Source organism: Lutzomyia longipalpis, chromosome 1, assembly GCF_024334085.1.
Source record: "Lutzomyia longipalpis isolate SR_M1_2022 chromosome 1, ASM2433408v1".
NCBI lineage: Eukaryota > Metazoa > Arthropoda > Insecta > Diptera > Psychodidae > Lutzomyia > Lutzomyia longipalpis.
In genome coordinates, this window is record NC_074707.1 from 22,396,367 (window position 1) to 22,414,286 (window position 17,920).

The 17,920-nt window shown below is 39.0% G+C and overlaps 3 protein-coding genes and 1 long non-coding RNA gene across 5 annotated transcripts; 2 read left to right on the top strand and 2 right to left on the bottom strand.

Annotated features, from left to right (window-relative positions):
- Nucleotides 1-749: 749 nt before the first annotated feature.
- LOC129797106 (heat shock 70 kDa protein cognate 4) lies at nucleotides 750-17,818 on the top strand. Its single transcript, XM_055839422.1, has 4 exons — nucleotides 750-761; nucleotides 14,325-14,396; nucleotides 14,825-15,035; nucleotides 15,733-17,818. The coding sequence occupies exons 3-4, from the start codon at nucleotides 14,831-14,833 to the stop codon at nucleotides 17,499-17,501; spliced, it is 1,974 nt and encodes a 657-aa protein (XP_055695397.1). The 5' UTR covers nucleotides 750-761; nucleotides 14,325-14,396; nucleotides 14,825-14,830; the 3' UTR covers nucleotides 17,502-17,818.
- Nucleotides 922-2,801, bottom strand: LOC129797116 (uncharacterized). The gene is made up of 2 exons (XR_008751307.1): nucleotides 1,200-2,801; nucleotides 922-1,120 (listed from the first exon to the last, which is right to left on the bottom strand). It is a non-coding gene; the product is annotated as an uncharacterized LOC129797116 (long non-coding RNA).
- On the top strand, nucleotides 3,390-8,971 carry LOC129797098 (bromodomain adjacent to zinc finger domain protein 1A). 2 transcript variants are annotated; one of them, XM_055839410.1, is made up of 6 exons: nucleotides 3,390-3,973; nucleotides 4,117-6,737; nucleotides 6,807-7,545; nucleotides 7,612-7,787; nucleotides 7,888-8,659; nucleotides 8,725-8,971. In XM_055839410.1, exons 1-6 carry the CDS (start codon nucleotides 3,861-3,863, stop codon nucleotides 8,870-8,872), a joined length of 4,569 nt encoding a protein of 1,522 aa, XP_055695385.1. In that variant the 5' UTR covers nucleotides 3,390-3,860; the 3' UTR covers nucleotides 8,873-8,971. The 2 variants fall into 2 exon arrangements, with proteins under 2 accessions (XP_055695385.1, XP_055695386.1); XM_055839411.1 differs by having other exon boundaries at nucleotides 3,392-3,973; nucleotides 7,636-7,787.
- On the bottom strand, nucleotides 8,980-9,503 carry LOC129797115 (uncharacterized). Its single transcript, XM_055839434.1, has 2 exons — nucleotides 9,220-9,503; nucleotides 8,980-9,152 (listed from the first exon to the last, which is right to left on the bottom strand). The coding sequence occupies exons 1-2, from the start codon at nucleotides 9,380-9,382 to the stop codon at nucleotides 9,085-9,087; spliced, it is 231 nt and encodes a 76-aa protein (XP_055695409.1). The 5' UTR covers nucleotides 9,383-9,503; the 3' UTR covers nucleotides 8,980-9,084.
- Nucleotides 17,819-17,920: the final 102 nt, after the last annotated feature.

A 17,920-nucleotide genomic window follows, 5' to 3' on the forward strand; every position in this document is an offset into this window, starting at 1 on the left:
TTAATATGCTATAAAACGTATAAAACTAATTAATTATTTATTATTTGATATTGTTCATTTATACTTTTTTTATTGGCTAAGAAAACTTGAATTACAAAAAATCTTAAATTGCGTCATTTATTCTCCTGTTTTTTATCGGAAAATTGCAAAATCTGCAATTTCCCAGAAATAAAAAATCTGCTCGGCTGAATTCTACAATTATCCTTCAAAATTCATCCGCCAAAACACTTTACATAACCTCAAAATAACACCGTAAAACTGCATAAACTCCTTTTTTATGCGATATTTTGACACTTGTGACAGATGAAAAACGAAACCCCATAAAGAGTGTCCATGGACAATCCAATGGATTGTCCATGGATTCGTCCCATGTGTCCCATGGAAATTTCTTGTTTTTTTCTTATATTCTGTCCTACGACAAAATAAGACATCCTCAAAGACATTTTCATGACTTCCGAGTCTTGCTTTCGTACGACAGATTTTGGACAGATCATAGGACTTGTCACTTATTTCCGGTTAGGATTTGTCCAATGTTTACAAAATTTTTTATTGGACACGTCAGGGGACAGTCCATGGACAGCCTATACAAAGAACATAGGACATATCCAGTGTTTAGAAAATTTTTAGAAGACGAGTCAGTGGACAATCCATATGAATAGCATAGGACAGATCCGTGTAGAGTAAAAATCTAGCAGACACCTCAGAGGACAATCCATGGGACAGTCTATACAAAGAGCATAAGACATATCCAGTGTGCAAAATTTTCAGTGGATACATCAATGGACAGTCCATACGAATAGCATAGGACAGGTCCGTATTTAGAAAAGTTCTAGCGGACGCGTCGTAGGACATTTCATACGAATAGCTTAGGATATGTCCAATTTTTTTCTATTTTTTTTTTTTACTAAAAAACGCTTTGAATTAATTTTTTATTTTTTTATTTAAAAATTATATATATAAATCTTACATGTATGATACTTTGTCCTTCGGCGGTTGAACTCTGACGTCCTGGGTCTTTGAGATGTTCTGCAACTCCTGTATTCCAAGACACGGGATGCTCTGCAATTTCTGTTTTCCAAGACACGGGATGCTCTCCTACTTCTGTTTTCCAAGGCACGGTCTGAAAAGACAAATAATTTTATGAATATTAAGTAAAATCTTCAAAATAAAATGAGATATAATCAATCAATGATAAGTACCTTTTCTTTTCTCCATTCCCTTCGTCATAAATGCTGATAGTTCTCTTTGGCGAGCTTTTGTAACGTGGGAGTATCCGTAAGATAGTTGTCCGGGAACGCCGGGAACATGTAGCTGTAAGAATATTACAGAATATAAGAAAAAAACAAGAAAAGTCCATGGGACACATGGGACGAATCCATTGACAATCCATTGGGTTGTCCATGGACACTCTTTTTGGGGAGCCTGGGAGAGTCCGGAGAATAGAAGTTGTCCGGGAACATGTAGCATGAAAAGACAAATCAATGAATAATAATGGAATAATAGAAAAATTTGTCAAATATTACATACATAATATTTACTACTACTACCCCGACTACTTCTACTACATACTACTGCTATTACTACTACTACTACTACTATTTACAGAAGAGCGCTCTTTAATTAAAATACTTCTCTTTTTACCTGCTTTTATTCGAAAAAAATCTCTCACCTGGACTTGTCGAAACACGTAACCTGTAAAAAAGAAAATTTCTATTTTCGCGTACAATTATATAAATTGCAACTTAATTTCTTATACACATCGTTTAACTATATCCTAATTAGTGTATAATGTACTTACTTTGCTATTTTTCCGGATATTTTTCCCATTTTTCCATTTTCCAACGCTGCTACACACGCACTCTTCACAGAACAAAGACATTTGAACAAACGTAAGACATATCGATGGAAGCATATGTCGAAAGTCCAATGAAAATAGTTGGACTGGCATTAGATATATGAAATTTTAACGTCCTATGATATTCCTTTGGATTAGCTTTGGACGTCTGAATTAGACGTCTTAAGAGATATCGTAGTACAAGATATTATACAATCGTGGGATATATCCCAATCGAATGTTCAATGATGAACTAATGGACTGGCATTGGATACGTTTAACGTAGACTTTCCTCTGAAATTCCTTTGGACTAGCATAGGACATTTGAATTAGATGTGCTAAGATAAATCGTAAGATTAAACGTTCGACCATCGTTGGACATATCTCAAACAAATGTCCAATAATAAACCAATGGACTGGCATTGGATATGTCCAATTAGAATGTCCTATAAATTTTCCTTCGACTAGCATTGGATGTCTGATTAAAGTGTCCTGAGGTAAACTGTAGGATTAAACATTAGACTATGGTTGAATATATCTCAATCGAATGTCCAATGGTAATCTATTGGACTGGCATTAGATACGTCCAATTAGAATGTCCTATGAAATTACCTTGGAGTAGCATTGGACGTCTGATTATGGTGTCCTAACATAAATCGTAGGATTAAACATTAAACTACTGTTAGACATATCACAATCGAATGTCCAATGATAATCCATTGGACTGGCATTGGAAACGTTCAATTAGAATGTCCTATGAAATTACCTTGGAGTAGCATTGGACGTTTGATTATGGTGTCCTAACATAAATCGTAGGATTAAACATTAAACTACTGTTAGACATATCACAATCGAATGTCCAATGATAATCCATTGGACTGGCATTGGAAACGTTCAATTAGAATGTCCTCTGAAATTCCTTTGGACTAGCATAGGACATTTGAATTAGATGTGCTAAGATAAATCGTAAGATTAAACGTTCGACCATCGTTGGACATATCTCAAACAAATGTCCAATAATAAACCAATGGACTGGCATTGGATATGTCCAATTAGAATGTCCTATAAATTTTCCTTCGACTAGCATTGGATGTCTGATTATGGTGTCCTAACATAAATCGTAGGATTAAACATTAAACTACTGTTAGACATATCACAATCGAATGTCCAATGATAATCCATTGGACTGGCATTGGAAACGTTCAATTAGAATGTCCTATGAAATTACCTTGGAGTAGCATTGGACGTCTGATTATGGTGTCCTAACATAAATCGTAGGATTAAACATTAGACTACTGTTAGACATATCACAATCGAATGTCCAATGATAATCCATTGGACTGGCATTGGAAACGTTCAATGTAAACGGAAATTGGACTCATATAGGACAAGTGAAGGACACGTCCCAAGAAAAATCATTAGACTAGATATAAGACTGTAATTGGACATATCCCAAACGAATGTCCAATGATAATCCTTTGGACTTTCATTGGATATGTTCGCTGAAAAAAGATCACATTGGATTGCTGTTAGACATGTCCATAGACATGTCTACAATAATAGGACAACTCTTTATGGGGAAATTGGTGCACAAAAGTTTATTTTAAAAGTTTTTCTTCTTACCAACTAATTTAAAGTGTTTAATTTATGTTTTAATTTATTGTTGAAACCCTTGAGATACTCGAAAAGCAGGCTAATGTGTAAATTTATAAGGAAACAGTGAGAAAAAATGGATAAAAATTGTTTTTGTGCGATCAAGGCAAATCGCTGAGCGTCACTATAAAAGCGTCCACTACAAACCTTGAAAATCATCTTAAATTGCACCTTATTGTGCAATAAGATCCTTTTTGGGTGATTAAAAGTGTGATAGAGTAGATCTGCAAGTTTTCCTGGCTTTCGGAGTGATTTGCAAAAAAGTTTTATTTTGACACTTTGGTTCGGACGCCAATTTCCCTCCAAATCACTCGAGGTCAGGCTTGCATTGAGGGAGAAGCTTTAAAGCGTGTGCGAGCCAAGAAGAGTGAAGATGCCTTTGATAAAGAGAAAAGAATTCAAACCCCTACCCCCTCCGGATGATCTTCAGGACAACGAGGAGGTCTTCTACTGTTCCATTACCAAGGAAGTTTTCCGAAATCACGAGTGAGTACACGTTAGAATTCGATTTTTTTTCATGGCTTATAAGATCATGCAAAATTTCCCATTCAAATCATGAGAATCATGAGACAATGTGGGTGGATGTAGGGAATTTTTTCCTCATGCGCTACTGTTTTTTTCGTTTTCAGGGACTACTTTGAGCGTGTAATGCTTATAAATTCCATGGTATGGACATGCGCTCTCACGGGAAAGAGTAGCCTAACGTACAGCGAGGCACTGGAGAGTGAGGAAAATGCCCGGGAAACACTGTCGAATTTCTCAAAGGCCCTCAAGACGGCCGTTGTGATTATTACAACCTACACACGACGTAGTGGGGTGCTCGATCTTATGGATGAGCTGTACACCTACATGAAGGATCGCTACTTCAAGGGTGAAGAGGTGATTTACTGTCCAAAGGATGAATCAGAAGTTTACGGGAAGGTAGTGTCATTCGTGAAGGAGAGTACAAATTGCGCAGATATTGAGTACAAAATTATGCTATTTCGAAATCGAGAAACAATCTGTGTGCCCGGCAGTGAGCTAAGGAGGCACAAAGCTCGACTCACGCGAGATAAGTTGAAGTTTTTCCTCAAGGATAATACGCATTTGGTCAATGGATCCCTCTGCATTAAGGAACCAATCCTGAGGAAATATACAAATGATTCAACGATTAAATTCGAAAATATTCACTGTGGAAAACCACCTGTTTTTGCGGCGTCAATGCGTGTCCTCTTAGCTGAGAAGCAACCGAAGAAGCAGGCACAAATCTCCAAGTACTTCGCAAAGGATGGTGCAAAGAAGAATGCTGCGGCAAGACTCGAAGCGGCAAATAAGGAAATTGAGGAGATTAATCGAGAGGCAGCTGAGGAGATGGAAAAGAGGAGGGTGGAAGAGCAAAAGAGGCTAGCTGAGGAGAAGGAACGTCAGAAGCAAGAGCTGAATACTTTGGTGCAGAGCACCGTACGAGCTATGAATCAGATTAATGAAGATCTTCTGTTGCAAGATCAAAGGCCATTGCCGACACCCAAACCAATGGAACTTCTCGTACCAAAACGTTTTTACGGCGACTTCCTCATGGTGCTGGAGTTTATACACTCATTCTCTGAGGTATTGCAGATACGTGATAAGTTCCCCAAGGGTGTCACTATTCCACTCCTGCAGAGAGCTTTTCTCATACGTGATGTAGCTGGGCCACTTAGTGACATCGTTCAAGTGCTCCTTGCCACGATATTCTCCCTCCAAATGGAGGAACGAAGTGAAGTTGTGATCCGATACAAAAAGGTTTCCAAGACCAAATTGGCTAGAGCAAGTGATCCGACGGAATTTGCTGAACTACACGCAACACGGACCATGCGGTATGCAAAGCAGTACTTTGGCAGTGACATCTCAGATTTGCCCATGGATGCTACGACAATTAGTGAAATCTTGAGGTTGCACATCTTGAGTTCGGGGGCTCAGTTGATGGACGATCAAGCGGTTAAGTGGCGATATCAAACTCGTGGTGGCTACCGCAGTACAGACGACCCGGGGCTGCTTCTTCGACTTCGATACGCTCACATAATTCGCGCACTGTCTCATCGAACATTGTACGAACTCCCCCTGGGGGACATCTTTAAAATCCTTGAGTGTTTGATAAGTCAAATTATGACCTATCCATCTGTCAGGGATATCATTGATGAACGCATAGAGAAGGCCACAAGTGCGAGGGCAACGATGAAATCTCTCACCCTTGCTGAAAGGCAACGTGTGCGACGATATGAAGTTGAGAAAAAGGATCTACGTGAAGAGGCGACAAAGAAAAAGGAAGCAATTCAAGTTCCAGATGGTAATGTGGAGTTAAAAGCGGCAAAAGAGAAGGAAATTGATGATGCTCTGCAAAAGAAGTTGGAGAAGCTTGAGATGGAGTCAATAAAGGCAAATAAGCAATTTATGGTGGCCCTTGAGAAGAATAAGTCACAATGCTTTGATTATCAACTCTATTTGGGATCTGATCGAGCTCATCGGAAGTATTGGCTCTTCAACTCCCTGCCGGGACTCTTTGTGGAGCATAGTGATGAAGATTTGGGACCGTGTTTTGATGAAGTGACAAGAAACATTCCAGAATTGACTAAATGTCCCCAAACGGAACGATATAGAATCATTAAGCAGCTTGTTGCGACGCAAATTAAGACAAATGAGAAGGAGAATAATCGTGTGAATGGTAGCAAAAATCAACCACCCATAACTAATTTTAGTATCTCCACCGCTGATTCGGATACTGCAGTTTCCCAGAAGGATTTGTGGATGTGCACAGCTAAACCCGAAACTTGCCCAATACACAGAAAACGCTTTCCGGATAAAGTTCAATGGAGCTACTTTCACACAGCTGAGGAGGTGGATGCTCTTGCAGCTGGTCTCAATATTCGTGGATTCCGAGAAAAACCACTCAAGGAGCAGCTTGAGCTTGAACGTGAACTCATTGTGGCTCATGTGATCAACTGTCCGCACGATCTACTTCAGCTGAATGCTGGGGATAAGGACAAAATTCTCGCTCGCTATGTGGCTGATCAAAAGAGATATGAGGCGGCGAATTTCCAAAAGGACGATACGGAAATCAAAAATATCATGTGCTCCGTGCTCTGTGATTACATCTTGGATCTCGAATGGAAAATCTCACAGGGATACCTTGGAGTACAAAAGGGGCAGAATAGGCAAATGTGGAGAGATGCTGTCGTCAATTTTGACTACAAATCCCTTAAGAATGGAATGCAAATCCCCGCACATTCTAAAAGTACGTTGATTATTTTATTTTTATTTGTTTTTTTTTTATAGTTTATAAAAATTAATTTATATATTTCAGAAGTGACGAAAGGCAAGGAAGACAAGGAGAAGGAGAGTAAGGAGAAGGAGAAAGAGGATAATGATGATGAGGATGATGATGACAGTGATTATGAGGATCCTGGTGCAGATCTGCCAGATTCTCTCTTCGTCGAATCCGAGGATAGTGCTGATGAATGCATACCTCTGTATGATTTTGACGATGAGAAGAAGAAGGTGCACTTTCTGGCCACTGCTCTCATTCAAGTGAAACGTACCATTGATACGAAGTTCCTCAAGTGGCCATTTGGCGTGGCCAAGGAAAAACCCAAATCCATTCAGGCAAAGCTCGCAAGAACAGTGAAGAATTTGCAAAAATGGGAAACTGCCCTCATGCGTGCCGTCAACTATTCTCAGGTCTTTCTGCACTACAACAGGCTCTATGATTCCATTCTGTGGTCTCAATCGGCATCACATGCCGCCTGTCAGATTTGTCGTCGGAAGAGTGATCCCGAAAAGATGCTGCTGTGCGATGAATGCAACAGTGGTTGCCACATGTTTTGCCTGAAGCCGCCACTAACGAAAATTCCCGATGGCGATTGGTTTTGTACAAAATGTAAACCCGAAGTACCACAAAGTGCGCGGAAACGGAAAATCTTCCGAGAGGAAGAATCGAGTGAAGATGAGGAGGACACGGAGAGTGATGAGGAGTCCGATGATGAGGAGGAGGAGGACGAAGAGGAAGCTTCGGAAGTTGAGGTTACCAAGAAGAAGAAATCACAGTGAGTACTTTACCCTTTATTTATTCTACTTTATCCTATAAATATTGCAAGATTGAATATTTATAGATCATCACGATTTTGGGATTTCAGTGAAAGTAGTGATGAAGAATGCGATGCATGCCATAAAGCTGGAAAGCTCATCAAATGCACCACCTGCTCCAGCTTACGGCATTCAAATTGCATCACTAAGAAGGATTGGGTGAAGCCAGGCAAGAAATGGGAATGCTCCAATTGCAGGAAAGGTAAGCGTTTTTTATTTGCTGACTAAAATGGTTTCGTAACGTTTTAAAGACCTTGACCAAAGTTCAAAAATACATCAAATTAAAAATTTCTTCAATGTAGGAGATGAAAAGGAAGTTGTACCTCAGAGGAAATCAAGAAGGCAAGAAGCTGCAACGGAAAAGCAACAACCATCGCGTAATTCAAACAGGAGATCATCAATAAAGCTTCGAAATATACAGCAAGAACAAGAGTCATCGTCTCCTGATGAAGATGATGAACCACTGGCAAAGAAACCGAAACGTCAAGGAGGTGACACCAAGAGAAAGTCCTCAATTAGGCTACGGAATTTACAAGCTGATCAGGAAACATCGTCCCATGATGAAGATGGTGCTCGATCGGGGAAGAAGAGGAAGCGCCAATCGGAAGCTGATACCAAGAGAAGGTCCACAACGAGATCACGAAATCAAGCAGATCAGGAATCATCACATGATGAGGAAGAAACACCACCGGCAAAGAAACAAAAGCAAGACGCTGTAGCACCACGCCGGTCCCTGCGTTCTCATGATGATTCAAAAGATGATAGTAGCCCAACAGCGGCAAATGGGAGGAAGATGCGAAGATCAAATATAAATCTACCTCTGGACAGCGTCTCTCTGTACGCCCTACTCGATGCAATTGCAAAACATCCGGATTCATGGCCATTCAATCGTCCCGTGGCTAAAGTCGAAGTTCCTGACTACTATGAGATCATCAAGAATCCCATGGATTTTGCCAAGATCAAGTCCAAACTCAACTGTGGAGATTACATTACAAATGAAGGACTAATTAAGGACATTGAGCTGGTATTCCATAACTGCGATGCATACAATAACAGCGATTCAAAGATCTATCAGTAAGGAAATTCCCGGATTCGTTTTTAGGGCTTTTCATTAATTATTATATTTCATTTTCTTATAGGGCTGGAATACGATTGGAGAGATTTGTCATTGAAAAGTGTGCAGAACTCAATTTTATATTCAAGCACAGCGACATGATATCCGATGATGAGAATGAGGTGACTGTTATTGAGAGAAACAAATCCGGACGCAGTAGTAGGAGGAAGTAGTTTGTAATTTAGTGGAATTTTCCTCGTACCCGGAACTCGTGAAATTTTCGTGTATTATTCCCATTAGAGATGGATTAAATTTAAATATTTCATAAATTCTACAAGCATTTTTTTTTCACTTCCAACCAGCAATTTTATTCATCCCATGAGACTACAGAATTTTAAGATTTAGATGGATCATCATCGGATTCTCTATTCGTGGGGGGAGATACTTAGTGGTGTTCCGCTAGTTCCTTCTTCTTCATTTCTGCCCACTTGGCCTTGTTTTCAGGGGAATTAGCTGAAAGAACGAATAAAGCAGACAATGAAGCATACGGTCATGGGGAATTAAATCCAAAAGAACTCACCGAGTTTGCTGATTTTGTAGAAAATGGGGAGGCAGCACACCACCGAGATGGCATAATACTTCCAGATCCACTGCTTTGTGAAGTAGAATTTGTAGGGAAATTGGGCGATTTTCGCGGAGAAGGTATAGGGGAATTTCATGGGTCTGGACACTTTATCAGACATGATTTCGGGATTTTGTTGAATTTCACCTGAATGCCCAGAAAATTGAGAAAATTCACCCTGAAAATTCACAGGAGGAAAAATTATATAATGTCCGAATGTCAATCCAATTGTCGAATTTCGAAAAGCGAGGTTATGCTACCCAGCAACCCTTTCTCTCTTAAAATAAGAGTTCTCTTAATTCTTGAAAGTTAAGAGAAAATTGCAAAGAAAAAACAGGCATTTTTGGGAATACTTTGGTGGAAGCTCTCCGTGGACGTGTCATTAGATCTTCCAGGGAGCTGAAAGCTTGGTTCGTGGGTTTCTTAGAAAAATACTTTCCTCTCACTCTGGCATTTTCTGGTGGGGGGAGTGCGCTGAAGTTGTGTGCGTGACGTTTGTTTGTAGTTGTGCGGAAAAATTTTTAAAAATTAATTTTTCATGGAAAAACTCATTTTTGGGGCGCCAGAAGTTGGCGGGTAGCTCAGGAGGGCCCAAAGAACGTTCAGTAAAAATTTGGTGGCGCAACTCCCCGGATTTTTTTGGGGAATTTGCACGACTTTTTCTGGCGCGGATTTTGAGAGTTTTGAACTGGCGATGCCAATCGACGCGGCGTCGCTTCCTGGTCACAAAAAATGCACTTTCGCTGGGAAATTCGGCGGAAAACGCGAGAAAACTGCGAAAAACTAATTGTGGGAGGGAGAAAAAGTCAGTTGCTGTGGGAAGAGAGAACACGGTGAGAGAGCATGAGAAAATATGTCTCCCTCTCACTTCCTCTTGGACCTACAGCGCCCCCAAATTTTCCGCGGATTTCCCGCGAAATTTTTCTTTTTTGCCACATTTGCTCTCAAAAAGTTCAACAGCGCGGACGTGAAAAAGTGTGAAAACATCGTGAAAAGCGGAAAAAATGAAAGTTGGACAATTTTTTGAAAGTTACGAGGAAATGTGGGATGCGTTGCAGGATCTGCAGCGGGAAACTTGCAGCACATTTTATGTGAGGGATTCGAAATCCGGGGAAAAGGCCGCGCGGCACGTGTCGAAGGAAATAAAATTCCTCTACCTCCATTTTCTTTGCGTCCGCGGCGGGCCTTCGCGGGATTGCAGGTAATTTTCCTCATTTTCTCTTAATTTTCAGCACAATAATTTCCTCTCAATTTTTTTATTCTACTCCTGCACAATTTCCTCTCATATTTTTTTCTCTCCTGACACACAAAATTTCCTCTCTTCTCCATAGAATTAAAAAGAAAATGCTAAAGAAAAAAATAGGGAAATGAGGGAAAGAAAAAAATATTTTTAATTTTTTTCCAACAAACATAAAATTTTTGGCATTCAAAGTGAAGAACTAATTTTTTTTAAAACCCCAAAAAATACATTATTCATTATTTTTAAATAAAAACTAAAAACAAAATCGAAGAAATATTTTAATTAAAAAAAAAATGAACGAACAAACTTTTCCCAAAATATTTGCAAATTCAATGAAATTGAAAATATTATTTTATTTCACGAGTGAGAAAAACAAAAATGTTTCAGAAAAAAAGCTTGTAAAAAAATTGTTAAAAAAACGTAAAATTATAAGAAATTTGACGAAGAAAGTTGTAAAAAAATGTTTGTACTAAAAATCATGCTAGTAGAATTGAAATTTTTAAAAGAAAAGAAGAAATAATACCTAATAATTGTAAAATTATTTCAAGTTATTTTCACTTGATTTTTTCAAATTTTCTTGACAACGACGCTTTATTTCTTAATACCAATTTTGACTGTGGAATTTTTTTTAAAAGAATGTTTAGTGTTTTTATTATTTCAAAAAAAATCAAAGTTTTAAAAATGTCTTACAGCACTGAAAATGAGAAAAAAATATGATATTGTATTAAAATAAAGAAAAGATTTTTTCAACACATTTCTCGTCTTGTTTGTTTTTATTTTAATAAAAAAAAAATTAAATTGAAAATATGAAAATTAAATTCCCTTACCTGGGAAGAAGAAAAGTCTTAAAAAACAGAACAATTAAAATGATACAATAGCTAATTAGCTAAAATAAATAAACGAAATTGCATAAAAGTGAAAGGATGCAATGAAATTTTTTCGAGAAATTTAACCCTTTCGCGTCACATGAGTTCTTATTATTATGTAGGATATTTATTATTTCTCAAGCAAAAATGTCGTTTTCTTTTCTGTGTGAATTTAATGCATTTCATAATTTGAGATAAATATTAAAACTTATAAAGTTTGTTATGCGTTTGACACAAAGAACGAAAAAGCGTTAAAATTGATCATGAATTAAATTGAATTGTAGAATTTTGTAATGATTGTTTTCAAAGATTGAGAGAAATTATTTTTTTTTATTAAAAGAAGAAAAATAATAAAACATTTTCTATATAAGGAAAAAATTTAAAAAAAAACAGAGCAAATAATTAAAAAACAGAAAATAGAAAATTGGATACCCGTTGAAAATCTCAAATTAATTTGAAGAAATAATAGTGAATGATTTTTTAATTCAAAACTACCTAATTAAATTGAATTGTGAATTTTTTCAATTAACGATCGATAAAAAAATTTTATACCCTATGACCAAAAACTCTTACGCGAATTGATAGGTGACCGATCCCATAAATTTTTTCTCAAAATAAGCGAAACTTTTCCGTCAAATGAGATTTCATTGGCTTTTTGATACACCCTAAGAAGTCTTTTGTCAACTTTATATTGCAAAAAAAATTTTAAATGGATTTTTTTTATGATTTTTGCAATGAGTTTTACAACCGACGGATAGGGCTAAAATTCTTTTCTTAGAAAGAATTAGGTAAATAAAAAATATATTTGTCTGTTTGACTAATTTTTAAATTCCCTCTTCTTTCAAGTTTGTTTTGACACCTTCTCAGAAGGAACTTATTTCCAAAAGATTGGTTTTTTTCTAAGTATTAGGGAGAATTAGAGCGAAATATAGCTCTGAGGTCGGTCACGGTCATGGCAATGCGAGGGTTAAGAAAAAATTAAAACAAAAGAAACAAAACAAAAAAAATTATTGAAAAATTAAAAAAAAAAAGCAATTAAAGAAAAATTTTTAAAAATTTGAAATGAATTTGATAAAAATAAATAGCAAAATGAATGTATTAATGAAAATTGCTTTCTGACGATAGACATTGAGTTACTTTTTGTAAAGATTTTGTAATTTTTGTAAAAGAAAAAATAATGGTAGAATTTGTGGTATTTTTCATTTAATGGTTTTCTTTTATCAACAACATAATAAAAATTAACAAGACGATTAAAATAAATTTAGGTAAGAAATAAGTTAATCAGTAGTAGCCACACACTAAAAATAATTTTAGGAAATCTTAATTTTTCCGTAAATGTTCTCTCACTAGAAAATTAGTCATTTTCTCTTAAGTTGCAATCGAATGAAAACTAAGTTATTTTTAGTGTGCAGGTGAAGAAAGTGTTGGTGAAAAGATTTCCTTGAATTTTTTTCCTCCCAATTCCCAATCCATCCTACCAGGAAGAGCCAGCGCAGAGGCTGTAGAGCCTATATAAAGTTGCGGGCTACGAAGGTGGGGACGTCATTGAGGGTCACCAAAATGGATTTGACCCACAACCATAGGATTGATCCAGATCTCAATGCGTCCCTTCCGCGCAACAACCATCTGCGGAGGCCACTGTACAAGGTGGCTCGGATTCTCCTGAAGTCATCTCTGCCCCACCGTCTGATTGCGCAGTATCTGCTGTATCGCTCGGGGAAGGTGATTGACGAGAGCGTAATAAAGAAGAGATACCGGACTTCCAAGAAATTTTCTCCTGTTCTCATCCGGCAGACTGCCGAAGATGTTGAACAGTGGTTGTGTCTGGCCCCGGAAGACCGCAGACTGCCTGAAGCAGTGACAGACAGCGAGGAGACGGAAGAGGATGAGGATGTCCCGACGAGCCAATAGCTAGTGGGTTGGTAGGCCCGCCAGCCCCATCCTCAAAAACGGTCCTTTTCAGGACCACAATAAAGATCATAAAGAGCTTTAAATGAAATACAGTCGTGACTGCGTTGTAGGACCATCGCTAAAAAGACTTCTTCGCGGTAAAACGGCTTTAGAATGACCATGAATTAGGCTCCCTACATTCCAAAAAAAACGTATGCGCCAAAAAAAAATTCGAACTTAAAAATCGTCACAGAATAAAATCTATTGGACTTATATCTCGATAAATTTAGCATCTATGTGTAGGGAATTTTAATTACTTTAAGATAGCAGAAAGAAAATCTCGAGAAAAGTCTTTTCTTTGGAAGATAATTGTGGTCAAAGTCAGAATCCAACGCGGAGGATCAAATTGGTAATAACTACCAGTCAAAATCCCATACATTTTTGCCGTGGTTTTGAGGTTATGTTTCCCCATATTTCCCAAATGAAGTATTCTTGTTCACTTTTCCCGGAGTGAAAATCATTAATGTGGACTAATTTTATTGCCGGAAGTGACTAAAAAGTTACTTGAATAATCAAAGTTTGTGATGATTTAGGCGCAATAATAAATTAAGCAAAACTGCAACTAAAACAGTCGTTTGTATTGGCAGTTTTGCATCGATTCTACGCAATTTTTTTTCAGTGATGATTTTCTCAATTAAATATTTAGTAATTCGGTGCAGGAATGCTTGAAGGAGATTAAGAATTAGTGAAACTTTCGATCCTCATTCAATAAACTGATTAATAATTAATTATTGAGCATATTTTATCAGCTGGTATACCAATTTGATCCTCCGCATTGTGCCAAAATGGTGGGTCCTCCAAGTGTTAAAGTGAAAAGTCGTTAACCAATAAAAATTCAAACTGTGTGGATGTCGAAATGACGTCCGGCCTTGAAAAATTTAAAAAGAAGAAGAAGAAGAAGAAGAAGAAGCTTCCCTAGCGCCCCTAGCGCAGAAAAAGTCAATCAATTCTATCTTCTCCGCGACACGCCGTGAATGTGTTTTTCGCGTTCTCTGAATTAATTAATTAGTTAATTTTCACGTGCTCAGTCAGCAATTTCCCACCATTTAAACGCTAAATCACGAATTTCATTCAATCAGGTATGTATTGGCACAGAAAAGAATTCGGGGAAATTTGAAATTGCAGAGAAAATTGAATTGCAAAATTTTGTTTCTCCCATATGGGGCATTCGAGGTCACGCTTCCAGAAATTTCCATCACGGCCATGATGATTCATTCACAATTTCTCCAAAATCCCCATTAATTCCGCCCGGTTACGTGCTGAAATTTAATGAATTCTTATCACGGAGATGCGTTTTATCGGAAATGTGGGGATTTTATGAGAATTTTCGGGGCGTTACTGGGCAAAACGTGCAAACACGTGCGTCAGCGTGGTGTGGAAATTTCTAGAAGCACCTCCCAGAACAAAGCCACACGCATTACCTTAGCCTTGGAACGTGGTTTGAAATATTTTTTCCCTTTTTTGGGTTCTAATTGGATCGGTTTTTCTTTGATTTTCTTTCCAATAGTAAAAAATGGCAAAGGCTCCAGCTGTTGGTATTGATTTGGGCACCACCTACTCCTGCGTGGGAGTTTTCCAGCATGGAAAGGTGGAAATTATCGCCAATGACCAGGGCAACCGCACCACGCCGTCCTATGTGGCATTCACGGAGACTGAGCGTCTCATTGGTGATGCCGCCAAGAACCAAGTGGCCATGAATCCAACAAACACCATCTTTGGTAAGTCTACTACACATTAAAGCATAAAAAAATATTCGAGGAAGACGCCAAGAAGAGCAACTTTTGGCACTCGGCAGTGTTGCTGGAAATTTTCGCAAAGGTTACGTAATTTGAGAAGAAGGAGCAGAAAAATTTGCATAAATAGCACAAAATGCAGTCAAAATGAAATATAAAATGTAGAATTATTGGGAAAAAATATTAATCTATTAGTTGTGAATATTCTTGGGGCTAAATTTAGAACATATGAAGACGCTGATATCTTCTCATCATAAGTAAAGATCTATTTTAGCACATTAATGCTTTGAAAATTTATTTAAAGACCAGCTGAACTTGTCTTAAAACTAGAAATGTGTCATAAACCTTTTTTTTTTCTTGCTTTGGGCGTTTTGGGTCATCAGATGATGCAATGCTTGCAAATTGCTCAAAGGTGTATGAATTTTAAATGAAATTAATGATAATTATGGGGCTACGTGCAAAATATTTGAAAATCCCCTCAAAGATAAGACATACGAGGTAAAGAAGATTCCTAGAATACATACTATTGCTTTGAATGCGAAGTTTCCAGTATCACTGGGTTTAATTTACAAAGAAAACGAATGAGTCAGCAAAGACGCGACGCGGAACAAATCAAACTTTGGTTTGATGATTAAAATTTTAGCAGCAAAGTTTCAATGGGAATTTTTTCTCCTTATTGCAGATGCTAAGCGTTTGATTGGTCGTAAATTCGATGATCCAGCTATTCAGGCTGACATGAAGCACTGGCCTTTTGAGGTTGTGTCCATTGAGGGAAAGCCCAAGATTCAGGTCTACTACAAGGATGAGAAGAAGACTTTCTTCCCAGAGGAGATCAGCTCCATGGTGTTGACAAAGATGAAGGAGACAGCTGAGGCTTATTTGGGTAAGACGGTGACCAATGCCGTCATTACCGTACCGGCCTACTTCAACGATTCCCAGCGTCAGGCCACCAAGGATGCCGGCACCATTTCCGGTCTCAATGTTCTCCGTATTATCAATGAGCCAACTGCGGCTGCCATTGCATACGGTTTGGATAAGAAGACCTCAGGCGAGAGGAATGTGCTGATCTTCGATTTGGGCGGTGGTACCTTCGATGTGTCAATCCTCAGTATTGACGATGGTATCTTCGAGGTGAAATCCACAGCTGGAGACACCCATTTGGGCGGTGAAGATTTCGACAATCGCCTCGTGAATCACTTTGTGCAGGAATTCAAGCGTAAGCACAAGAAGGATCTCACCAGCAACAAGCGTGCTCTTCGTCGTCTCCGTACGGCATGCGAGCGCGCAAAGAGGACCCTGTCATCGTCCACTCAGGCCAACATTGAAATTGACTCTCTCTTCGAAGGCACAGACTTCTACACCTCCATTACACGTGCTCGCTTTGAGGAGCTCAATGCCGATCTCTTCCGCTCGACCATGGAACCCGTGGAGAAGGCCATCCGCGATGCCAAGATGGACAAGAGCACCATTCACGATATCGTCCTCGTGGGTGGCTCCACGCGTATCCCCAAGGTGCAGAAGCTTCTTCAGGACTTCTTCAATGGGAAGGATCTCAACAAGAGCATCAATCCCGATGAGGCTGTGGCCTATGGTGCTGCCGTCCAGGCCGCCATTCTCCATGGTGACAAGTCAGAGGAGGTACAGGATCTCCTGCTGCTCGATGTGACACCACTGTCGCTGGGTATTGAAACAGCCGGTGGAGTCATGAGTGTCCTCATCAAGAGGAACACTACCATTCCCACCAAGCAGACCCAGACATTCACCACCTACTCCGACAATCAACCCGGTGTGTTGATTCAGGTGTACGAAGGTGAACGTGCCATGACCAGGGATAACAACTTGCTCGGTAAATTCGAATTGTCTGGCATCCCACCGGCTCCACGTGGTGTCCCACAGATTGAGGTGACATTCGACATTGATGCCAACGGTATTCTCAATGTGACCGCCCTGGAGAAGTCCACCAACAAGGAGAATAAAATCACCATTACCAATGACAAGGGTCGTCTGAGCAAGGAGGAGATCGAGCGGATGGTTAATGAAGCTGAGAAGTATAGGAGTGAGGATGAGAAGCAGAGGGAGACCATTTCTGCTAAGAACGCCCTCGAATCTTACTGCTTCAACCTCAAGGCATCCATGGAGGATGACAAGGTGAAGGATAAGATTAGTGAGCAGGAGAAGAACACCGTTCTCGAGAAGTGCAACGAGACCATCAAGTGGTTGGATGCTAATCAACTTGCCGACAAGGAGGAATATGAGCACCGTCAGAAGGAATTGGAACAGGTGTGCAACCCCATCATGACTAAGATCTATGCTGGAGCTGGTGGTGCACCAGGTGGCATGCCAGGAGGATTCCCAGGTGGCTTCCCTGGTGGTGCTCCAGGTGCCGGTGGTGCTGGGGCCGGTGCTGCTCCCGGTGGCGGCTCTGGACCAACCATTGAGGAAGTTGACTAAACAAATCGTCGCCGCCTACTTCGTTTGCAACACAGTATCTGCTGCCACTACGTAGAAAATTTTACATCATGCGAAATCTCAAGCTCAGCGTTCAATTTTATGCGAAAATATTCAGTGAATTCTTAAAAAAAAAAACTTACCTTCTACAGAAAACTTACGCGTTACTCGAAGGAGTGCCGTTTTCAGACACTTCCTGTATTTTATCCATTCCAAAGCATTTTGCAGTAAGCCACTGAATGGCACCACAATGAATTAAAAACGCTTTGTAGTTGAATTGAATTGAAATTCCAGAAAATATAATCATCCGTACCACCAAATTTTCTTGTCTTTTATTGTAATATTTCTTTTAAATCTACAGGAAACACAACCGCAAGAACTTCCTGCTTCAGGGACTTTCGGGAGAAACATAGTCCAACGCT

Excerpts from the sequence above, each read along its gene's own strand:
- LOC129797115 (XM_055839434.1), bottom strand. The coding sequence starts at position 9,382 with ATGTCTGATAAAGTGTCCAGACCCATGAAATTCCCCTATACCTTCTCC. Across the intron at positions 9,153-9,219 it reads CTACAAAATCAGCAAACTCG|CTAATTCCCCTGAAAACAAG; the intron begins GTGAGTTCTTTT and ends TCGTTCTTTCAG.
- LOC129797098 (XM_055839410.1), top strand. The coding sequence starts at position 3,861 with ATGCCTTTGATAAAGAGAAAAGAATTCAAACCCCTACCCCCTCCGGAT. Across the intron at positions 3,974-4,116 it reads GAAGTTTTCCGAAATCACGA|GGACTACTTTGAGCGTGTAA; the intron begins GTGAGTACACGT and ends TTTCGTTTTCAG. Across the intron at positions 7,546-7,611 it reads ACCAAGAAGAAGAAATCACA|ATCATCACGATTTTGGGATT; the intron begins GTGAGTACTTTA and ends GAATATTTATAG.
- LOC129797106 (XM_055839422.1), top strand. The coding sequence starts at position 14,831 with ATGGCAAAGGCTCCAGCTGTTGGTATTGATTTGGGCACCACCTACTCC. Across the intron at positions 15,036-15,732 it reads TCCAACAAACACCATCTTTG|ATGCTAAGCGTTTGATTGGT; the intron begins GTAAGTCTACTA and ends TCCTTATTGCAG.